The sequence below is a fragment of the Lontra canadensis genome, unplaced genomic scaffold, assembly GCF_010015895.1.
Source record: "Lontra canadensis isolate GAN:19392208 unplaced genomic scaffold, GSC_riverotter_1.0 scaffold60, whole genome shotgun sequence".
In the NCBI taxonomy this organism is placed as follows: domain Eukaryota; kingdom Metazoa; phylum Chordata; class Mammalia; order Carnivora; family Mustelidae; genus Lontra; species Lontra canadensis.
The window spans coordinates 6047833-6068996 of record NW_022631054.1 but is presented as its reverse complement, the minus strand read 5'-3'; the positions used below and the strand labels follow the sequence as shown (position 1 = coordinate 6068996).

At 40.7% G+C, this 21164-nt stretch overlaps 1 protein-coding gene across 1 annotated transcript; it reads right to left on the bottom strand.

Annotated features, from left to right (window-relative positions):
* Nucleotides 1-1750: 1750 nt before the first annotated feature.
* AKIRIN1 (akirin 1) lies at nt 1751-12248 on the bottom strand. The gene is made up of 5 exons (XM_032877329.1): nt 11899-12248; nt 7118-7258; nt 3897-4031; nt 2553-2624; nt 1751-1957 (listed from the first exon to the last, which is right to left on the bottom strand). Exons 1-5 carry the CDS (start codon nt 12116-12118, stop codon nt 1947-1949), a joined length of 579 nt encoding a protein of 192 aa, XP_032733220.1. The 5' UTR covers nt 12119-12248; the 3' UTR covers nt 1751-1946.
* Nucleotides 12249-21164: the final 8916 nt, after the last annotated feature.

The window sequence follows — 21164 nt, the reverse complement described above, 5'->3', positions numbered from 1 at the left end:
CAGAAACCTACTCTACCTCCCAGCCAGAAGCCATTTAGTAGGAATGGGGCTGACACCTGCCCCACGTCACACTGATTCTGTAACAAGACATCAGTGCAGCAGCAGTCCCCATTCCTGATCCATCCTTCAGGACTTCTGATAGCCCCCACAGCAGTCCTTCCTGTTTTGGTGTGACTATCCCATTGTTAAGGCCACTCCCATGACATCCACGGCTAGATTCTCTTACAGGAACAAGTGACTACCCTGGAGAAGGGAGAGATGAAACAAACTACCCTTCAAATATGAAGTGAAATAATTCTTTAATATTTAAAGATCACTGATGGGCTTTTTAAAAAGTCTATAAATCTTAAATGTAATGTTTTACCAGGGAAATGGTTATAGCAGCCTCACATATATTATTTGAATTAATAAACATTATCACAGTATTAAGAAGGCAAGGTAAACAAATAGCTTAAGTATTTTATTTGTTTGCAACTAAGCTTGTTAACACTATATAATGAAAATGTACAAAGAATAATGTTGCAGTTTTTGGTTAGATTTAAGTCAAAGACATTCATTAATAAGGAATCTTCGAATATGAATATTCCAGAATTTCTCTAAGCCATCTGATCAGAACAACTGTCTCTGAATATTACCTTACTTTGGAAGGTACTGGCATACACTTGAATTAAATTCAGAATTTTTCAAAATAAGCCCTAATTAATAAAACTATTCTATATTCAAACTAAAACAATTTTAATAGAACTTTCCTTTCCAGAAACAATAATAAAGGAAACAAGGCATTTTGTAAAATGTGGTCCTGAACAAGTCACAGTAAAAAATAAATGTATACTTAACTTCCACCTCCTCAAAACAGAGGCTACTTTCTGTTCCACAGCCTTGGAACAAGGTGAAGAACAGTCTGTAAGCAACTTTGGGCAGGGGGTTGCCAAAACAAAGCTCAAGCAGTTGAACATGGTCATTTCTTAAAAAGAATTTGGGGGAGCCTGACCAAAGGATCCAAATTCTGTTTTTAATAACCGAAAAAAGGCGAAGTGGCTCCTCCCAAGTAGCAGTGCCACCAGGGGCTGGCCCAGCCCCACGCTCACCTGTGTTGTGCTCCCGAGCAAACCCTGATGCTCCTGCTCCGGGGAGACTTTTTCTTTCTAGAGGTTCAGTGTCCTGGGAGCTCTCTGTGTGAATGAGGTGAGCAGACTCCACGTGGGTATTTTAAGGCTTGGAGTCAAAGTATTTTTCAACACGGCTAGGCAGAGTCCATGTGTCAAACGGCCCATCTCCAGTTTGTCCTAATTCCTCACCAAGCATTTGTAGACCTAGGACCACAGACCTTTGCTATATCATCATAATCACATCTAATGTCCATCCTAACTTATGATTCATATTCTGTGCCTGGAAACAGTCCCTGTATTTAACAATAATACCTACAACATAAAACAATCCACCGTTACAACTTATATGGTCACAAAACATTAATGATCTTCTGTAGATCAAGCAAATGTTTTTAACCATAATTGTCGTGCATCAAATTCACAGCCAGAATCCCCAAGATCAAAAAAATTTGCACAATACAAATAATAACTTAAAATACACACACACATATACACACACACTCACACACACTTCTTACAGAACTGTGCTTGGGGAAACTCCATTTGTTGAGTGCCACTGAGGGCATATTTTGCTAAACTGCTGCTCCAGGTACTTTTGTTTGGAAAATCTATCACAGTAGGGCACAGCTGTTTATTGGATGAGCAGAAAAGAAAGATATGCTTGTGGCAACCAGAAAGTTTTAAGGTCTTTCAAGTTGTATAAAATGGACCTGCAGAAACGTTTAAGTGTTCTCAGGATGCAAAGTTGGAGCTGAAATGTGATATCAAACCAGTTGCAAAAAGTGTACAGCAGCCATCTCTTGAGGTCAAACCTGGTACCAGATATGCAAGAAAGCTTCAGGACACATCTATAAATTAGGGGGGAAAAAAAGAGTTTAAGAATACTAAAAATATTAACCAATGGGATATGTGTAAAACAACACAGAGAATGTAACTCAACACTTAAGTTTTCAGTTTCAGTTTAGATATACAGCTAGTTATTACTTTATGTTTTGAGTAGTAGTTCTAAGATGTCCAGAATTAAGAAATTCTGACCACACATTTGATAAGCTAGCTTAAGAAAGCAGCTTTCATAAATTAATAATTGAAACTACCTTTCTGGAGGAAAAGCCGGGTAAGAAAATTGGTATTGCAGTCAGACTACCTAGGTTTCAGTCCTGACTGAACTCCTAGCTTTATGAGCTTGGACAAATTATATAACTTCTTTAAGTACCATCCTTACCTATAAAATGGGGCTAACAACAGTTCCTCCCTCATAGGGTTACTGTAGATTAAATAAACTTCATGAGGATTTAATGGGCTTAGCACAATGCTGGGCATGCTTTTTTAAAAAATGTTAGCTATTATTTTACTTCACAGGGGTTTTTTGCTCTCAGGAGACAGTGTCAACACCTTGCTCTTGGAAGTTGGAAAATTCAAAAAAAAAAACTTGGCAATACTTACAGCTTGTTGGCCTTGTCCCATATCGTCGCATAATCTGATCATGTGTGAATTTCACAAAAGATTCATATTGTTCTGTAAGGGGTAAAGACAGTATATACCATCCCTAGAACTCTCCCTCAGTTTTTCAAGAATCAAGTGTCAGGATCACATCTAGCTCCCCTGTTTAAATTATCCGCTCTCAGACTCTCCTTGTTAACAGCTGCTCTGAGATCTGTTACTTCCTTTTAGATCCTAGAGCCAAATCCCTAGCTCCTAGATTTGGTCACTGATCATCTATAATATCACATTTTCCTAATCCTGCCCCTGCTATAACTCCATCCCCTAAAGGATTCAAGACAGACAGACTGGCTCAGTACTACAAAGTCAACAAACTTCAGGAACTCTGTAAGACATGAAAGCTTGAAGCTCTTTTCTGCATTCTATCCTTGCTATAAATCTCAACATGTTGAATGAAAGAAGTGGGATAGCTAGAAAGAAGAAAAAGTTTCATACTACCTAACTGCAAACAGTCCCAGAGAATTACCTTCCACAGGGAAACTCAGTAAAAAAGAAGGTAGTCTGACATCCATGAACAGAGACGTGACTTAGAGCTAACTGAACAATTCTGGGAATGGAGTTAGGAGAGGGGAAATGATATACTGGAGCTTCTTGTTTTAATACACATTATTAAGTATATTAAAGGACGAAAGAAGTTCGACTATAAAGAAACACATGTAACTACTATGAAACACAGAGTTCTCAATTTAAAGCAGACTTTCCTACTTTCTGCGGAGCCATGTGGTATGGGTCACCAGATTAGGAAATAACAGTTACGGGAAGAAGTTGTTATCTAAAACCTTTCTGATCCCAACATGGTCCCCTTTCACTAAATGGGTACTACTTTCTATTCCTGATTCAGATCTCTTCCTTTCACAAAAGGCTCTACTTGTTGACATCACTGTCAACTCCCTTTGTTCAAACCTTAACTGTGCTTTCCAAACTAATGTACCTTCAAATCACAGAATGCCAGATTTCCCGCATCTACAAAGTGACTGCCACCAGGAAGTCTGGTCATGTTGACTACACCCCACTCCCAACCAGGGGTTGGGAGGTTAGCCCAAATAAACTACTCACTGCCTTTATTCATATGGAAAAATGTCAAAAGAAAAGCTTGGTTTATCTTGTTTCAGAAATGTATATGAAATGTCTTTCCATATATAAATCACAGAGTAACTTGACTATTCACAACTCATTAAACTTTTCCTACATGAAGTCTTGCTCTTTTTCTAAGTTACCATCTGACTGAACCTTATTATTTACTGAACCTCATGAACAAACAATGGTACAACCACTGCCTCAACCTACCTGCTAGTTTGGTATTGAGGATTTGCTCATACTCCTCCCGAATTTTATCTTCATAGTCTTTTAAGAGACGCTCACATATTATTCCAACTTGTCGGAGGGTAAAGGTGGGCTGGTCCTTCTTCATCCAGGAGGAACCTAGTCAAAAGACAAATCTAGTTTTGTTTTTGTTAAAAGATTTTAAGTTATCTCTACATCCAATGTGAGGCTCAAACTCACAGCCCCAAGATTAAAAGTCACATGTTTCTACCTGATGAGCCAGCCAGGAACCCCAAAACAAACCCAGTTTAAATAATATATTATAGTTCTAAGGTTCAGAATTAATAACTTTATGTTAACAGTCCTAGGATACAAAAACTGTTCAGAAAAATGGTATTCTTCACAACTCTACATGGAGTTATTCACAAAATTGCTGAGCTTCTGCCACTAGTTTTACAAAGTCAGGCAAAAGGTAAATTGAGAAGTAGGAGGAACAATGTGTATCCAGGTGTGCTAGCTGATCCGCATACAGAAAAACAGTTCTGATGCCATAACAATGTGAACCCATACTCAATGCTCATTTGGTAAAGAACAAGAACAAAAAGTAAGTTGATATAAAGCCTCTAGTCTGGATTAGAGAAAATAATTCAGAGCTACCCAAATCCTTGGTGATTATCTAGCCCTATGTTTAACTGAGATGCGTCATAATTATCCGTAGAAGTCACAAAACATGACACACATTCTGATTTAATTCTAGGTTAGGGCCTGGCCATCTTTTAACTTCCACAGATGATTCTGATAAGAAATGGTTAGAAGTCTGATGCTTAGGAGATCAAGTAACTCGCCCTATATAACAAATAAGCAATAATAAGCAATAATATAATAATAATAATATAATAATAATAATGTCACCGAAGTACAAATGAAGGAGACAATTAGGCCCTACATATCTCATCCTCTTTTTTTTAAGATTTTGTTTATTTATTTATTTGACATAGAGAGAGGAGATATAAACAGGGGGAGAGGGAGAGAAACAGGCCTCCCGCTGAGCAGGGAGCCCAATGCAGGGCTTGATCCCAGGACCCCGGGACCATGACCTGAGCCAAAGGCAGATGCTTAAGGACTAAGCTACCCAGGTGCCCCTACATATCTCATCCTTGATCCTTTTCAAATCCACGAAGAGAAGAGTAAAATGTTTGTAAGATAGTAGTTAGAAACCAAAATATTCACTGGAATGCCAGAAAACATGGAAATCTGCTTCCTGATCATGAGAAAAATAGCAGCAGCTCCTTCGGTAGCCCAGTCGTTCCTCAAAGCTGAGCCTGTTCCTCGAAGCTCAGCCTAGACTCCGTTTCTTCAGCCCGATTAATCTGTAAACCATTTAGCACTCTGAAACAAGTCATTCTTAACTTAAACCTAGATTTCTTCTTTACAATCTAACCTAACCAAAAGTTCTACCCAGTAATCACTGTATTGTTTCTCTGCATCCATAACATATTCTTCAAAATTCTAATACTAAAATCTCAAAAGAATATTAAGGAAAGACCAGCTTATGCTTTTTCTCACTCACCTTCTCACGTAAATAAATAAAGTCTTAAAAAAAATATCACTTGGGGGCGCCTGGGTGGCTCAGTGGGTTAAAGCCTCTGCCTTCAGCTCAGGTCATGATCCCAGGGTCCTGGGATCGAGCCCCACATCGGGCTCTCTGCTCAGCGGGGAGCCTGCTGCCCCCCGCCCCTCTGCCTGCCTCTCTGCATACTTGTGATCTCTGTCTGTCAAATAAATAAATAAAATCTTAAAAAAAAAAAACATGAGGTGAAATTCACATAAAATGCATCATTTTAAAGTGAACAACTCAGTGTCTTTTAGTATATCCACAATGTTGTACAACCACATTTATCTAATTTCAAAATATTTCCACCGCTTCAAATTAACACCCTTACTATTAAGCGGTTTTCCCCATTCCCTTCTCCTTAGCTCCTTGCCAACGCAATCTGTATTCTGTAAGGAGACAATTTTTAATCAAGGTAATTTTTAACTCTCAGAACTATTAAAAAGTAGAATAGTTTGTAAGGAAATAAACTACTGTTAAAGGACAGAGTTCACCTCCAATGGAGATATTTGCGCACTTGACTCTTGCACACTTGCACTCTTGACTATTTGCAGGGATATCGCAAGCAAGACTGGTGGCTAAACTATGTGACCATGAAGATTCCCTCCAACCCTGAGATTCTATTTTTGAGCACATCCCTCTGACCACCTGTCAATGTTATAGAGCTGCTGTCACACAAATGTATGCAATGATGGAAATGTCCTAGAGTTATGCTAATATAAGAACTACATGTGACTACTAAGCACTTGAAATGTGGCTACTGCATCCAAGAAACAAAATGTTAAAATTTCATTAAATTTTAATTAACTTTAATAGCTACATGTAGCTAATCTAATGGCTAAGATATTAGACACTGTAGTTACAGAGGGTACTTCTGCACTGGGTGGATGGAAGCCAAATCAAATCAATCTAAGGTTCTTTTTCTGAGGTGTCTAGGTGGCTCAGTGGGTTAAGCCTCTGCCTTCCGCTCAGGTCATGATCCCAGGGTCCTGGGATCAAACCCTGCATCGGGTTCTCTGCTCAACAGGGAGCCTGCTTCCCCTCCCCCTCTGCCTACTTGTGCTCTGTGTCAAAAAAATAAAATCTTAAAAAAAAAAAAAAAAATCTAAGTCCCCCCATCCCCCCAATTTCATGACTCTGTGGTTTCAAAAGTATTTATAAGGGGCGTCTGGGTGGCTCAGTGGGTTAAGCCTCTGCCTTTGGCTCAGGTCATGGTCTCTGGGTCCTGGGATCAAGCCCTGCATTGAGAATCTCCGCTCAGCAGGAAGCCTGCCCCCCCCCCCCCGCCTCTGCCTGCCTCTCTGCCTACTTGTGATCTGTCAGACAAACAAAAAATCTTAAAAAAAAAAAAAAAGTATTAGTAGTAATACAATGCATACATTTTACCAATTTTATCATTTTAGATGAAATCAATTCTGGATTAGGAAACTATCATTTTAAGAACCATTTACAAACTTTTTTCCTTTTTCAATTTTTTATCTAAATTCCAGTTAGTTAACATACACTTTAATATTAGTTTCAGGTGTAGAATTTAGTGATTAATCACTTACATATAACGGCCAAGGTTCATCACAACAAGTGTACCATTTACAAACTTTAAATGGGTGGTCTGTCCACACTAATGTTTGCTTACCTGGAGAACTAGGTGCCGTGAGTGCTGAGGAATGAGGCTGACTTTCCGAAGTACAAGCTTCACTCTGGTTAAGAACTACTTCTAAATGTCTCCACCTCTGATAACGACTATATTCTTGTTTTATGTTCTGAAAAATTTGTTCTAATAAAAAAAGAAACACATTTGAACATTCATTTTATTGTGCCATTTCTTCAAACTTCTTGTCCCTTCCCCCATATTATTAGTATTAGCAAGAAAAATGTTCATACTGAATAAAGCATTCCTCCTGTAACTCCAAAGTGTTCTCTTATTGCTATTTCAACAAGACATGGAAGAACAGCTGTTCTAGCATAAGCCCTTCCGACAGTTCCCTTTGCTTGTTTTCCTGTGACAATGAAGACCAGATCTGCAGTCTGTTTTAGGATTAATGAGTATGATTTACAGCAAAACAAAAAAGCCCATCCTTCACCTAATCAAGAGCTATTTTTGATTTGTGTTAAGCTGCACAATTTTGCAAACTAGTGTATTGGGGTGATTCTCTTACCACCCAAGGCCTTCTAAAAATGAAGCTCGTGTCCCATTTGGGACTCAAGATCTTTGGGGGAGAGGACAGTAGGAAACCACTATATGGTCGTCTCCTAGACATGGACCATGGGAAAACCTGAGATTTATTGCTTGGACCCGATGATCAGGGCTTAGAAAAGAACTTTCTGATCCTACCGAGAGGCAATACTTGATAGGACTCGGATTACTATTCTGAGTCAAAGTAGTCATAAACCAAATTTACTAATGCTATTGAAGGGAGTCCAGGACACACAAATTCACTTTGAAGTACATTCCTAGAGCCAACACTGTCTGAAAGGATGTGGTTTTCAAGTTTTTCATTTTTGTGGGAGAATATGCATCCACTTTCCAGATGATAAAGCCTCCTTATCAAAAATAAAACCCAGAAAACCATATCACCACCCCACTCATATTATTCTAATGTATACTGTGTTATAATTGTAATTTTTTATGGGGTTGAGTGTCAATAATACCATTTTGCTTCTTCCTAGCTGTGTGACTATGACCTTGGAAAGTCATTCAGGATCTTCAGCCTACTTCTTCAATATAAATGTTAACTGCCTACCCAATGAAGCTTTGAAAACAAATGACAGGAGAGCCTAGGAAATGACAAACTCACAGTATCTCCACACATAACTAAATTTTCTAACACTCAGCCCAAATACACAAACAATGTAGGATTAGCAAAGCTTTCCCTTAAAAATGCTATGAAGTTCATATTTTAAGACCCCTGAACTTATGAAGTCTTCACTTCATCTTTAAAATGTATTATTCTCCAAGGACATACTTGCCAGATTCAATATAAGGATGTACAGAACTGCAAAGATTTTAAACAAGAAAGGACAAGTATGAGGACAACGCTCATGAGAACAGAAGGTCTTTGATAAACCTCTGCCTCCTGTATGGCAAAGTGAACAAATGGAAAGATACAACTTTTAGGCTGGTTAAAGGACAAGCAAGTCCAAGAATCTAAATATGGCATGCACAGTAGAAAAATAAGGAAGTAGATGTGATTTTCTCTCCAAGAAGGCCACTTAAAAAACAAAATAAAACAAAACAACCCAAAAAACCAAAAATGTACATTTCTTTTTAACAGTGGATAATAACTTTAGTCTTTGCATCTCATTTTTATTTGACACTGTGCTTCTGGGTTATATCAGACTAAGCCTGTCCTCAAAATTCTATGATGGTTCCTAGCTGTTACAGACCAAAATTCAAACTTTTTCTTTTCTTCCAAAATTCAAACTCTTTGGGGGGCCTGGGTGCCTCAGTGACTCAGTCAGTTAAGCGTCTGCCTTCTGCTCAAGTCATGATTCCAGGGTCCTGGGACTGAGCCCCCGCATTGGGCTGCATGCTCAGCAGGGAATCTGCTTCTCCCTCTCCTCTCTCCTGGGCTTGTGCGCTCTCAAATAAATAAATAAAATCTTAAAAAAATTTAAACTCTTCAACATGGCATCCCATGCCTTCCAAGGCTTGGCCCAAATTATTTCCAGTTCCATCTCCCATTATAGCCCAGATACATTACATTATCCTTTCCTTAACTTGGCATTTTCATGGCTTTGCTCATAACAGTTTTCCTTCGCTTGAAATGTGGCTGTCTTTATTCCTTCACCGTCATTCAAGACCTAGCTAAAATGCTACCTCAATATGGATGTTAATCCTCAAGCCTCAAGTCATGATCAATTAATTGCTTTGCACCTGGACTCAAAACATGTTTACAAACATCTTCCTCAGTCAGCAACACCCTCTTATGCCTGGTATCAACTTAGCTCATTTAAGCAATAAAAGGCTTAATTTTGGGGCACCTGGGTGGCTCAGTGGGTTAAGCCTCTGCCTTCAGCTCAGGTCATGATCTCAGGGTCCTGGGATTGAGCCCCACGCCCCCCCCCCCCGCCCCACCTCTGCATACTTGTGATCTGTGTCAATTAAATTAAAAAAAAAAAATCTTTTTTTAAAAAATAAATAAAAGGCTTAATTTTATATGCCTTTCCCCCCAAAAGTGCTATGACACCTATCTTTTTTTTAAAGTAAAGTAAAAACATAGTTTCTTGACCATTTCTGAGAAACCTTTATAACCTTTGAGATAACAATTGTTATAAAATGAAGTCACAGATTTTTAAATTCACTTTTCTATTAGTTAGCTTTATTCTTTCTATTTGTAAAGCAATTAACATTTCCTCTCCCATTCTTCCTTTTTAACCCAGAAGACATCTTTGACTTAAGCCAAAGCATTTTATAATCAATCATTCATACTTTGTTTCTTTCTTGAACCATATTCCAACAAGCATTAAGGAGGTTAACTGATCAGTCTTTACAAATGAGTATTTTAAATAAAATATTTTAATATAAACGACCAAGAAGGTAGTTTGCATGATCTATGTGAAAATTAAAAATTTAAAATAAAAAAACAGTGACTCCCATTATTGCACTCCGCAATACTGAGGCTTCCAAATACATTCAACACACATTTATTAAACATGTGCTGTAATGTGAACTACAACAGAATTAGTCTACAGGGTATACTGGAAGAAATAAAACGTGCATAAAATCCATCAAGATGGATAAGTCAAGTATTAATTCTATTTTGCATAACAGAGATCCGGAAAGATTATATGACTATCCTTGCTATCTGTAGTAACAGCAAAAGAAAAAAATATCACTTCAAGTGGGCATTTTGTTCCCCGCTTTTCTTTTCTAAGTAGGCTCCATGCCCAATATGGAGCTCAATGTGCGACTTGAACTCAGGACCCTGGGATCAAGACCCTGATGCTTAACTGACTGGGCCATCCAGGCGCTGTCCCCTGCTTTTGAAGGGCTCTTTACAAAAAATTTTTGCAAACATTATCTCATTCAGTACATAAGGCTTTGCAACATTAAGTGGTCAGGGAATTTCAAGTAGAACAGAGTTCCTTATGGGGTAGGGTTAGTCACATAATGGATGGTAGGTTCGCAAAAATGATTGTTTTTGGATTAGCAAATACAAGGGGAAAACATCATGATGGAAAGCAAGGATAACAGGCACACCCGGGTGGGTATGGAGAAAGCAGCAAAAGCATTGTTTGGGGGAAAAAATGTGTAAAAGGCTAAGTAAGTCATATGGTTACAGCTGATAAATCCTTTTACTAAAAGAATAAAGAGAGGTGAACAGGAGAGTGTCTGTGAGGGCTTGGCTGGCAACTGCAGGAATTTCGGTGTGAGAGTATAGGGCCTGAAATCTGTATTATGGATATGCAGAGGAAAGAGGAAATAAAGCCCAAAGACACTGGTAACTGAAAAGGGATGAGGAAAAGAATCATTTTAAGGCAGTCCTAAAGTTTCACTTACACTTGAGGAAGAGGAAAACGCACACAAAGAAATAACTTGACGAAGTCCAGTTTTGAGGACCCTCCCCCATCTTCAGGAGCCCTTTAAAACTGCTACATACTAATTCTGATGCACTTTCCCCTCAATTCCTGCACAATGGTTGGGGGGGCGGTTTGTCCTAACTTTACAGTCACACTAGCTCTCCCCTTTCCTTGATCAACATGTAATCCTTACTGAAAGAGTCTTACGGGTAGTTGAAGTCCTGCTTCCGGAACCTCTGTCTGTTTAAGGATTCTGAAATTCTAGCTAACGAGCTACCGATATCGAGCCATATATGGTACAAGACAATAACCATATTAAGATTCAGTATCAATAAAAGAACATGGCCAGTCCCTTAGAAATAGGTCGAAATCGGATTCTATGACTTCTGCGACGGCCTCTGGTCCCTAAAGACTTCTGAAAAGCAGGTCCCCCTCCAAGCTACAGTACAGTGAACAGCACGCACTCAGGTCCCTTCCCAAGAACCCGCCCCCAACCCCCACCCTCAAGGCCGGGTTCGTGAGTAGAATCCCATTTTCCATGGCCCACTGGATCTGCTGGGCGGCTCTGTGCAGGCCCGGGCAGCGGAGGCAGGAGGGGCTTCACGCACGGGAAGGGCCCCGAGCGGCCAGGGATATTCCCATCTTCCTCTTGCTGCCCACCCCTCCGGTCTCTCCAGCTCCAGGAAAATCGAAAACGGACACTGGAGCCCCACCATCCCTCCCGGATGTCTCCCATCCCCGGAAGCGACACGGCCCAGCAGCACCCCAGTTCCCATTTCTCAGGGCAAAGAAGGGGTCTGTGGGTGAATCAGCCTAGCGCCCATAGCCGCCCCACCCCCACCCCCCCCAAAATGCCTGGGCCTGGCTTCCTGCCAAGCCCGCAGCATAGGTTACCCGGTGTTGGAAGGCGCCGCTCGCTGCCGGGTGGGGCGGGCTGCTGCAGAGTCGGCTGTGGGGTCTGCGTCTGGAGAAGCGGCGGCGGCTCAGCGTCCGGGGGCCTGAGGCCCGGAGTGGGGCCAGGCAGAGGGGCGCAGCGCCGCCGCTTCGGGGAACCAGGGCTCAGCAGCGCCGCCTCGAACTCCATGGGCCGCTTCAACGTCGCCCCGCACGCCATGCCGCTGACGGGCCAAGAACCAGGAGCCGACGCGGAGGTAACTGCGGCCCAACCTCCGGCTCCTCAGCGGAGCTCGCAAGCCAAGCCGGCTCCAATGGCGCCTCCAGCACCCGGCAGCGACGCTGGCCCCGCCTCCTGTGACGTCACGGGCCCTGGCCACCGCCCGGCAGAGGGGGAGAAGCCGGAAGAAGGCCGCTCTGGGAGGCCCGTCAGCTACACTCTGGCCCGCCGCGCCCCCCACTGAGGAAATGGCACGGTCTGGGCGGAGAGCTCGGTCGCCAGGCAACCTCGGGAAGGCCCCCACCCCCGCTCCTCCCCTCCCGGGGTCCCATTATCCCCCTGCCCCCACCCCACCCCAGTCCCCCAGTTTTTCGAGCCGTCGCGCCGGGCTGGCCCCTTAGGTTTTCGCACCTGCGCTGCAGGGGCGTGGGGGAGGGGTGAGCTCAGAGAGGCTGGTCGAGAGGGCGCGGGGGTCGGGTGTCTCCGGTCCGGTAAACCTCCTTCCATCTAGGCCGCTGTAGTTCCCTGGATGGAAGAGAGGGGCATTCTAAAAGGTCTTCAAGGGCACTCCTGAGTCCAGGGAAGTCTTCACTTAAGCATAACCTTAGATCTGAGTATGGGCTTTAGGAAGTTCACCAACCCCATGAAATTGTGTATGTATCTTAGGATAGATGACCCATATCTTCAGAAGCTCATTAAAGCGGTCTGCTACTCAACGGTAGTTAAAAACAAAACCCACTGGCTTAAATCATCCTGGAATGGTGTCAGGTGTTAAGAACCTAAGCTGGTTTGCCAGTCTCCACATCTGACTAGCAGCTCAGTGCTTCCTTGGGTCTGTGAGAATTCTTTACAGCAGTGACAGCGGTAAAATACTTTTGATAAATTCTGGAAAGATACATAGATTACAGGAGGGTTCCACTTTCAGAAATTGTATGTGCTTACGAATTACTGGGAAGCAAGTCAAATGCTTTCAACTGATCACCCAAGCATCTGTGACCCAAAAAAGTTAAAACCTTTCTATAACTATGCATATATGTTGAATAATGGCCATTCCTCCTGGGATCTGACTGCTTCGGCAAAGCTCTGGAGGTTTCCAGTACAGTGAAAGTTTCAGATACTCTTTTCTAATAGGCCATTTGCCAGATCAATGTGCCCCAACAGTTGAGTTGGAAAATAATGGTCATACTACCTTAATCCTATTCTTTTCGTCCCTTTTCTATTGCTTTTTTCTGTATCTTCCCCAGTTTCTCCGGATTTTACAATGATCCAAGCACAGGTCAACTTTTTTTTTTAAGTTTATTTTATTTTATTTTATTTTATTTCTTTATTGGAGAGAGAGAGAATGCAGGAAAGCTAGAGGGAGAGAGACAAGCAGTCTCCACATCGAGCAGGGAGCCTAACATGGGCTGGATTCCAGGACTCCCAGGACAACGAGCCCAGCTGAAGGCAGCTGCTTAACTGACTGAGCTCCCCAGGCAGACACCCCTGTATTTATCTTTGACAATTAGCAGAAATAATTCTAAAGTAACTGAATATACTATTCTAAAGTAACTGAGTAATTCTAAAGTAACTGAATAATTCTAAAGTAACTGAATATAATTCTAAAGTAACTGAATATACTGATATCAAATTTATTTTATTCCATCTCTTTTTCATAAGGACCTAGGGAAGGTTTACAATAGACTAGAAAGCTAGAAACAGAATATTAGGGCCAAACTAAAAAGAGATCACAATTATCCTAAAGTTAAATATACTTGTGACTGAATTTGAGACAGATCTGAGCTTCCTGGCTGTCAGGGTAAAAATGAAAACATAGTATATGGCATCTTTTTTTTTTTTTAATAGCAGATGGTATCTAAAAGGAATTAGTGCCTCAGAGGAGTCAGATCTTACATTTCTTCAATAGCTAAAAATGTGAATTCTAAAGGTAGTTGTTCATGTGACTTTATTAGGAAGCAGTGAATGATATAACAAAGCAATCAAGAAGATTTGAATAACAAGTGCAAAAACAAAATTCATATAGATATTTCTTGTTATGCTCAATAAAACCAAGGACATAAAAGCAACCTAGTGATGACTATTTTTTAAGGGGCTTATCTAATATGTAAATTGTTTTCTGTGGTCTAAAGTGGTCCAAAGTTAGAGCTTAGAATGCTTGAAAAATGTGTCCCCTGGGTCATCATTATCAGCACTTTTTCCAGCTAAGGTTTTGCTAAGTACTTTGATAATCAGTCTCTTCTCTATGATCCTTTAAAACTTTGAGTGTGCCTTATAATATTAGTGTTTTAAAACAGGAAGTTATAATTTGTTTACATATTTGACTGTACATCAAAACTATAAATTCCTTGAGAATAATAGCCAAGCCTCATTCATCTGTGTTTCCCCATCCCAGCACAGTGCTTGAATACAGTGGGGGTTGGCATAGAATAAATATTGGTCCAATGCATAAATGGTAATTATTTTGAGGTTGTTCTCTGTGTCCCTGAAAGTTGATAGTCCACATTGCTGAATAAGGGTGGATTCAGATGATTCAGAAACCAAACAAGTAGGTGGTATAGCCTATTAGAAGTTGCAGTTGACAGTGGCCGAACCAGAGAGATATCCTTGAGGGAAGCAGATGGGCTGCTCTGATGGCCACTCAATGTGGGGTCTCCTCCTGGGGCCACTGCAGTACCAATCTACATTGCTCTGCATATCCAGACACTTGACCAGTCATTCACATGCACACACATTCACACACATTACTAATTACCAGGCACCATGCGATTATGCTTGAGACTACTGTGGCATGAAAAGAGACATGGTTCCTGTCCTTCTAGAGCTTCCAGCCTGTTCGAGATGGCAGACAATCAAAACATCACAAGGACAAATATAAAATAACAAACTGTGACAGGGACTATGAAGGAAAAGGACAGAATATTATGAGACAATACAACAGACATCTTAACCGGTCTTAGAGAGTAATGGAGACTTCCCTGAAATAGTGACATTTGAGCTAGGAATTAACTAAGCAAAGACAGGTTGGGAACATCTCAGTCACAGGGGACAGCATATCCAGCATCTTGTTATAAAGAAGACCATAACATGTTTGAAGAATCAAAGGAAGTCTCAAGTGGCTATAGTACAAAGCAGGAATGCAGAGAGTCAGGGAGAAAAAACTGATGAGGAAGGCAGGAGCCTGATCATGTAATGTCTCATTGGCAGCCAAGATTTTTTACCTTTATTTTCTTCTTCTTCCTCTCCTCCCCCTCCTTCTCCCCACTGCTGCTGCTTCTTCAAGAGATTGTTTGTTTTTTTAATTTTAATTTAGAAGGAGAGAATGTGCAGAAGCAGGGCAGTGGGAGAATCCTAAGCAGGCTCCACCCCCAGCACAGAGCCCAACCCAGGGCTTGATGTCAAGACCCCAAGACCATGACCTGAGCTGAAATCAATAGTCTGATGCTGGGGCACCTGGGTGGCTCAGTCAGTTAAGCATCTGCCTTTGGCTCAGGTTATGATCCCAGGGTCCTGGGATTGACCCTGCTTTTCCCTCTCCCTCTGCTGCTCCCCCTGCTTGTGCTCTCTTACTCTCTCCCTGTCAAATAAATAAATAAAATCTTAAAAAAAAAAAAAAAAGTTGGATGCTCAACCAACTGAACCACCCAGTCACCCCTACCTTTATTTTCGGAGCAGTGGGAAGCCACTTGGGGTGGAGGGGTAAGGTGGGAACAAAAGAGCTTAAGTATGATCAGATTTACATTTGAGAAGATTCCTATCTGCTGTATTGAGAACTGGTTGGAGGAGAGCAGGGGTGGATGGAAATCAGTAGAGGTTATTATATGTGTTCAGATGCATGCCTTGTAGTATTAGTTTTATAATATTAACAAGGAACCTCCCACCTCCCCCGCACACATGAATTCTTTCATATCCCCACTTGCGGATGTTTCTATGCCAGTTGTTCCTGGGAAAGCTCCATAGTAGGTCTCTCAGGCTCTGTTTACTGGTGCCAATGGTTCCCTGACCCAGGAGCATAGTTGGGCTAAAGCAGGGGATGGGAGTGTAAGGAAAGGATACCATCTTCCAAAATTTTCCAGGATTCTTTGCCTAAAGTTTTCAAAGAAATTGTCTGTATTTGCTGTCTCCTTTTACATGCTTCCTAACCACCAAGCGTCAACTCACATCAGTCTAATTTCTGCCCCTCCATTCCACTAAAACAGGTAGAGTCACCAGTGATCTCCAAGCTATGGAGAGAAGTAGACCAACGCAAGCAAAGTTTAGAGAATGAAGTCAACACTGGTGCCTAACTGGGCTCATTTGGGAGAACATGTGACTCTTGATCCTAGGGATGGGAGTTCAAGTCCCATCCTGGGTGCAGAGGTTACCAAGAAAGGTACTAACTTTAGAAAATAACAGGGGCACCTGGGTGGCTCAGTGGGTTAAAGCCTCTGCCTTCGGCTTGGGTCATGATTCCAGGGTCCTGGGATCGAGCCCCAAATCAGGCTACCTGCTCTGTGGGAAGCTTGCTTCTCCCTCTCCCACTCCCCCTGCTTGTGTTCCCTCTCTCTGTCAAATAAATAAAATCTTTAAAAAAAAATCCAAATTCTAAAAAAACAAACAAGATAAAATGAATAGAACTTTGTAAGGATTAGGTATGGAGGGTAAGAGAGATGAAGGATTCAGATACGACTCTTTTTCTGTGCCATTTTCCAAGAAAGTTTTTATCAGGTAAAGACCAGACTCGGGAGGATGATATGCATAGTTTTGTACATGTTGCATTAGAGGTCCCTTTAAAGCATCATGTGGGATTCTCAAGTGGGGAGCGTGTGTGTAAATCTATGGGTCTGGAATTCAGAAGTCTGGGTTGGAGAAAAAACTAGAGTTAATAGTGTAGAAATGGTAATTGAAGTTATGGGGGAGCTGGGATTGTCTAGGGTAGAATTCTTAGCCGTTTTTTTAAAATGTTTTAATTTTCAGATAGTCTATCAATATCTGATATATATATCTATATAAATATGTAATATTTATCCATTGGATATTAATTAACTATAAGAAACTATGTAATATAAAGACTCAAAAACTTCTTGAGATTAAAGAAACATACTGTAAAGGGAATTCTCTTTTTTAAAATTTTGCTTATTTATTTTTATTTATTTATTTATTTATTTGAGAGAGAGGGGAGGCTCAGAGGAGAAGCAGACTTCCTGCTGAGCAAGGAGCCCAATGGCAGATTGGATCCTGGACTCCAGGATTATGACCTGAGCCTAAGGTAGTTGCTTAACCTACTGAGCCGCCCAGGTGCTTATAATTTTCTTTATTTTTAAGTAATCTCTACACCCAGCATGGGGCTCAAACTCACAGCCCCAAGATCAAGAGTCACTTGCTATACCAACTGAGCCAGCCTGGTGCCCCAGGAAATTATAATAGCAGCCTGAAACAAAGGGTACGAAATTACCTGAGGAAGACCTAGGAATTGGGGTGGGAGTCAGGAGAGAATGGTAAAATCCATCCAAAAGTTTCATGTGAGTGGAGGATGGAGAAATAAAAACATTCTAAAAGATCATATCTTGGGACACGTGGGTGGCTGGGTCAGTTAAGCATCTGCCTTTTGCTCAGGTCATGATCCCAGGGTGCTGGGATCAAGTCCTGTATTGGGCCCCCTGCTCAGCGGGAAGCTTGCTTCTCCCTCTGCCTGCTCTGCCTCCTGTTCTCCCTGCTTGTGCTCTCTCTTTGACAAATAAATAAATAAAATCTTTTTTTAAAGTAAATAAATTAAAATAAAAAATAAATTAAAATAAATAAAAATTAAATAAATAAGTAAATAATACATTAAAAAGTAAATAAACAAAAAAGAAGACCATATCTTCTTGGGAGAAGGGAAGGAAGAAGTGGGGGAAGAAAGCACGTCTATAAGGCAAATTGTTGGCATTTTTTAATATGACAGTAGAAAAATATGTGTGTAAAATACTAAGCATAGGGAAAGAAGAAGAAATCAAATAATATGGAAAAGTATGGTAGAACTCAAAAATTAAAATCAACAAGAAAAAGAAAAAGGGAGAACAAATGGTAATTTGATAAAATCAGAGGAATCAGCAAAGTAAAATAAGTAATAAATATAGTATCAATTGACAGAACTGAGTGCTATCAATTGCCATTAAATGTAAAGAAACAGAACTATCCCATTGAAAGACAGATCATCAGATTGAGTTAAAAATGAACCTAACTAGGGGTGCCTGGGTAGCTCAGTCAGTTAAGCATCTGCTTTCAGCTCAGGTCTTGATCCCAGGGTCCTTGGACCAAGCTCTGAGTGGGATGCCCTAGTTAGCGAGGAGTCTGCTTCTCCCTCTCCCTCTGCCTCCCCTCCTGCTTGTGCTCTCTCTCTCAAATGGATGAATAAAAAAAAAAAAAAAAAAGAACCCAACTATGTATTATATATAAGAAACAGATTTAAAATGCAGTGATAAAGGGGTACCTAGTTGGCCTAGTCGGTTAAGCGACAGACTTTTGGTTTCAGTTCAGGTCGTGATCTCAGGGTTCTGAGATCGAGCCCCACATAGGGCTCGGCGATCAGTGGGGAGTCTGCTTGAGATTCTTTCTCCTTCTTCCTCTGCTCCTTGATTCCCCCGTCCCCCTATTTCCCCCATAGTCTCTCTCTTTCTTTCTTTCTCAAATAAATCTTATATTCTATTTCTTTATTTGAGAGAGTGTGAGAGTGAGAGAGATCACAGAGGCAGAGGGGGAGGGAGAATCAGACTTGCCGCTGAGCAGAGAGCCTGACATGGGGCTTGATTCCATGACCCTGAGATCATGACCTGAGATGAAGACAGATGCTTAACAAATTGAGCCACCCAGGCACTCCCCCCCTTTTAAAAAAGATTTTATTCATCCATTAGAGAGAGAATGAGAGCAAGAGAGATAAAATAAATAAATAAATCTTAAAAGATAAATGCAGTGATAAAGAAAAGTTGAAAATAAGGAGTGGGCAAGGCAAATCCAGCAAATGCTAAGTAAAAGGAAGGTGGAAGTGGCAATGTTAGCACCAGGAGGACTCTAAAGAAAAAGAACTCAGTGGGGTAATATGATACAATAATAGCATAATCTGAGAGCAAATAATTATAAACTAAATTACATGACAGCTAAATATACAAAGCAAAAACTACTAACAGGCTCCTGGCTGGCTCAGTCTTGATCTCTGAGTCATGAGTTCAAAGCCCACATTGGGTGTAGAGCCAACTTAAAAAACAAATAATAAAAATTTTTTAAAAATTAGGAAACAAAGAGAATTTGATAGAAATACCATCATATGGTCACGTGGGTGGCTCAGTGGGTTAAGCCTCTGTCTTCAGCTCAGGTCATGATCTCACGGTCCTAGGATCCTGATAAATAAATAAACAGAATCTTCTAAAAAAAATAAAGAGATTTTATTTATTTATTTGTCAGAGAGAACACAAGCAGGGGAAGCAGCAGGCAGAGGGAGAACCTGCTGAGCAAGGAAGCCAGACTGTGGACTGAATCCCAGGAGGGTGGGATCATGACCCTAACCAAAAGCAGATGCTTAACCAACTGAGCCATCCAGGTGTCCCTTGATTTATTTTTTTATAAAGACTATTTATTTTGAGAGAGAGAGATCGAGAGCACGAACCAGGGGAGGGTCAGAGGGACAGGCAGACTCCCCACTGAGCAGGGAGCCCAACATGGAACTTGATCCCAGGAACCTGAGATAAAGACCTGAGCTGAAGTCTCATGCTTAACTGACTGAGCCACCCAGGCGCCCCTAAACAAATTTGGTTTAATAGTCATTTATGGATCCTAACATCCATTGAATGGAGAATATACTTTAAAAAAAAATTATTTATTTATTTGACAGAGAGAGGCACAGCAAGAGAGGGAACAGAAACAGGGGGAGAGGAAGAGGGAGAAGCAGACCTCCCACTGAGCAGAGAGCCTGATGCAGGGCTCAATTCAGCCTGAGCTGAAGGCAGAGGCTTAATGACTGAGCCTCCCAGGCATCCCTCCCTTTTTTTTTTTATATGCACATGAATCATGTATAAAATTAGACCATATACTTGTGTCATAAAGAAAACATAAATGTATTTTTTTTCAAAAGCAAGTTTATAGAGTACACTTTAATATAATCCAATAAAATTAGAAATACGTAATAAAAAAGTAAAGGGGCACCTGGCTAGCTTAGTCAATAGAACATGCAAGTCTCAATCTTGGAGTCATGAGTGCGAGCCCCACACTGGGTGTAGAGATTACTAAAAAAAAAATTAATTTTTTAAAAAGATGATAGGAAAATCTTTAAATGCCTAGAAATTAATAAGCATATTCCTAGATATCATTGAAATCAAAGAGGAAATAAAAATTGAAATTGTAAACTAGAAAGCAATAAAAAAAAGAGGACATTTCAGACTAAAACCTATACACAGCAAACAGCTCCTTCTGCAGTCAGGAAATACTAAAAAATACACGAACTTACAATTCATCTTAAGAAATTAGAAAAACATGGGGCACCTGGGTAGCTCAGAAGGTTGAGCATGTGCCTTCTGCTTGGGTCATGACCTCCAGGTTCTGGGACAGAGCCCCATGTTGGGCTCCTTGCTTAGCAGGGAGTCTGCTTCTCCCTCTGCCTCTGCCTCTCCCCCTGCTTGCACTCTCTCTGTCTCTCTCTCAAATGAATAAATAAAATCTTAAAAAAAAGGAAATTAGAAAAACAAATAAATTAAAAGAAAGTAGGAAGAAATCATGGATAAGAAAGCTAAAGTTATAACATAAAATTAAAAATAGTAAGAAGGATGAATATAGTGAAAGCTTTTTTGTTTAAAGGATAATAAAATTGGTAAACTTAAAAATTTTACTAAGGAAAAGAAAGACAAAATATTAAGAATGAGAAAGGGGACAATCATACATACAGTTAGATTACAAATTATACAAATTAACTTCAAAATAGGAAAACTATAATATAGCATTCATCACGAAAGAGATGTGAAAGGTCATTAAGGATCTACCATTTAATAAAAGGATCTGGGGGCCCCTGGCTAACTCAGTCAGTAGAGCATGCAACTCTTGA

Excerpts from the sequence above, each read along its gene's own strand:
- AKIRIN1 (XM_032877329.1), bottom strand. The coding sequence starts at position 12,118 with ATGGCGTGCGGGGCGACGTTGAAGCGGCCCATGGAGTTCGAGGCGGCG. Across the intron at positions 7,259-11,898 it reads GCGGCGCCTTCCAACACCGG|AACAAATTTTTCAGAACATA; the intron begins GTAACCTATGCT and ends TTTTTTTATTAG. Across the intron at positions 2,625-3,896 it reads CCTCAATACCAAACTAGCAG|AACAATATGAATCTTTTGTG; the intron begins GTAGGTTGAGGC and ends TACCCCTTACAG.